General features: G+C 44.4%; 1 protein-coding gene across 1 annotated transcript in view; it reads right to left on the bottom strand.

The window, feature by feature from the left end:
- The window catches only part of LOC119594272, a gene marked incomplete in the record, with an annotated part of 114,949 nt that extends 114,429 nt beyond the window's left edge, over positions 1-520 (bottom strand). Inside the window, 1 exon segment of the mRNA XM_037943336.1 lies at positions 426-520. Within this exon segment, the coding sequence (XP_037799264.1) occupies positions 426-484 (59 nt within the window).
- Positions 521-1,178: the final 658 nt, after the last annotated feature.

Here is a 1,178-nt window from a genome sequence, read left to right as displayed (position 1 = left end):
GAATAATAAAACGTTTGAATGTTATTTCAGGTTCAGATGTAACCGAAATATTCTAAATACGTGCATAATTATCTACCATAGAAAATGCGGCAGAACTTACGTCATTCTTAAAACTGAAACTCCACAACTTTCGAAAAATCGTTGTTGCAAACATCCACCTTCCTCGAGCACAGAAAAGGGCCTCTTCCTACCTAAATCGCTGTCCCGCAAGTCAGTTATCCTGTACGCTTGTCTAGGAATTTCGACCTTCGGGCCAGCGCAGGTTTGAGCAGGCTTCCATCAACGCACAATTTACACAACAGACGAGTGGGCGCCGAGCACAGTGAGACCGAAAAGGTGGCGCTTGTTTGAGAGGAGGGGGGTGGGGGGCGGTCTACAGGCGGGACTTTGAATGACTTGTTTACTAATAGAATAACCAAGCTCACCGGATACTTGGCCCGTGTCTTGCTTGTCTTGCTTGTCGTCCAGAAGTGGAAGTTTTCATGTCTTCACATATTGCGGGCAGCCACAACACACGCACTCTTTAAACTGCAGCTTCGCCTAAACTAGTGTTTGGTATGTGCTAACCACCAAAAGAACTGCCTTTGAACGTGTGTAGATGTGATCGGGTTGAGCTTCATCTACTCACTAATATAGACATTGATTCAGGCTGTCGATTGATTAGATAAATGGCGGAACAAAAGTCATTCTTTTTTCTGTGCCGACAGCCTTATCTATGACGCAGGTGGGCCACGTCGCGCTCTGTGTGGGCCGGCGGTACTGATAACGTGGGACTCACCGTCGTTATTCCCGAGTTTATTTTTGTGCCCAACTATGATCGGAAGTTAATTTTTTACTATGATAAAGGTTTAAAGTTTTATGGTTACAGATTTACATAATCTACCAATTTGTCGTCACTTAATGTTTGAATTAAAAAGGAATTTCAAAGAGTTAGGTGAGGCGGGAACACGGGGGAGGAAGGTTATGTAACGATAAGAACACAGAAGAAATGTGAATTCGTACGTGCGTTTGCTTCGCCAGCAGGTCAGAGTCCCACACTTCCACGATAGTTATTATGTTCAGTGTGATCACCTCCTGCATCAGTGCCTCACCCTTCTTTGCTTTCGCTTCTTGTGTTATGCAATTACCTGTCAGAATAAGATGAAATACTTGCCACGTAACTATGGGCTCTGCGTTCA

Source organism: Penaeus monodon, chromosome 33 (genome assembly GCF_015228065.2).
Source record: "Penaeus monodon isolate SGIC_2016 chromosome 33, NSTDA_Pmon_1, whole genome shotgun sequence".
In the NCBI taxonomy this organism is placed as follows: Eukaryota; Metazoa; Arthropoda; class Malacostraca; order Decapoda; family Penaeidae; genus Penaeus; species Penaeus monodon.
This window is presented reverse-complemented; position numbering and strand designations above follow the sequence as displayed.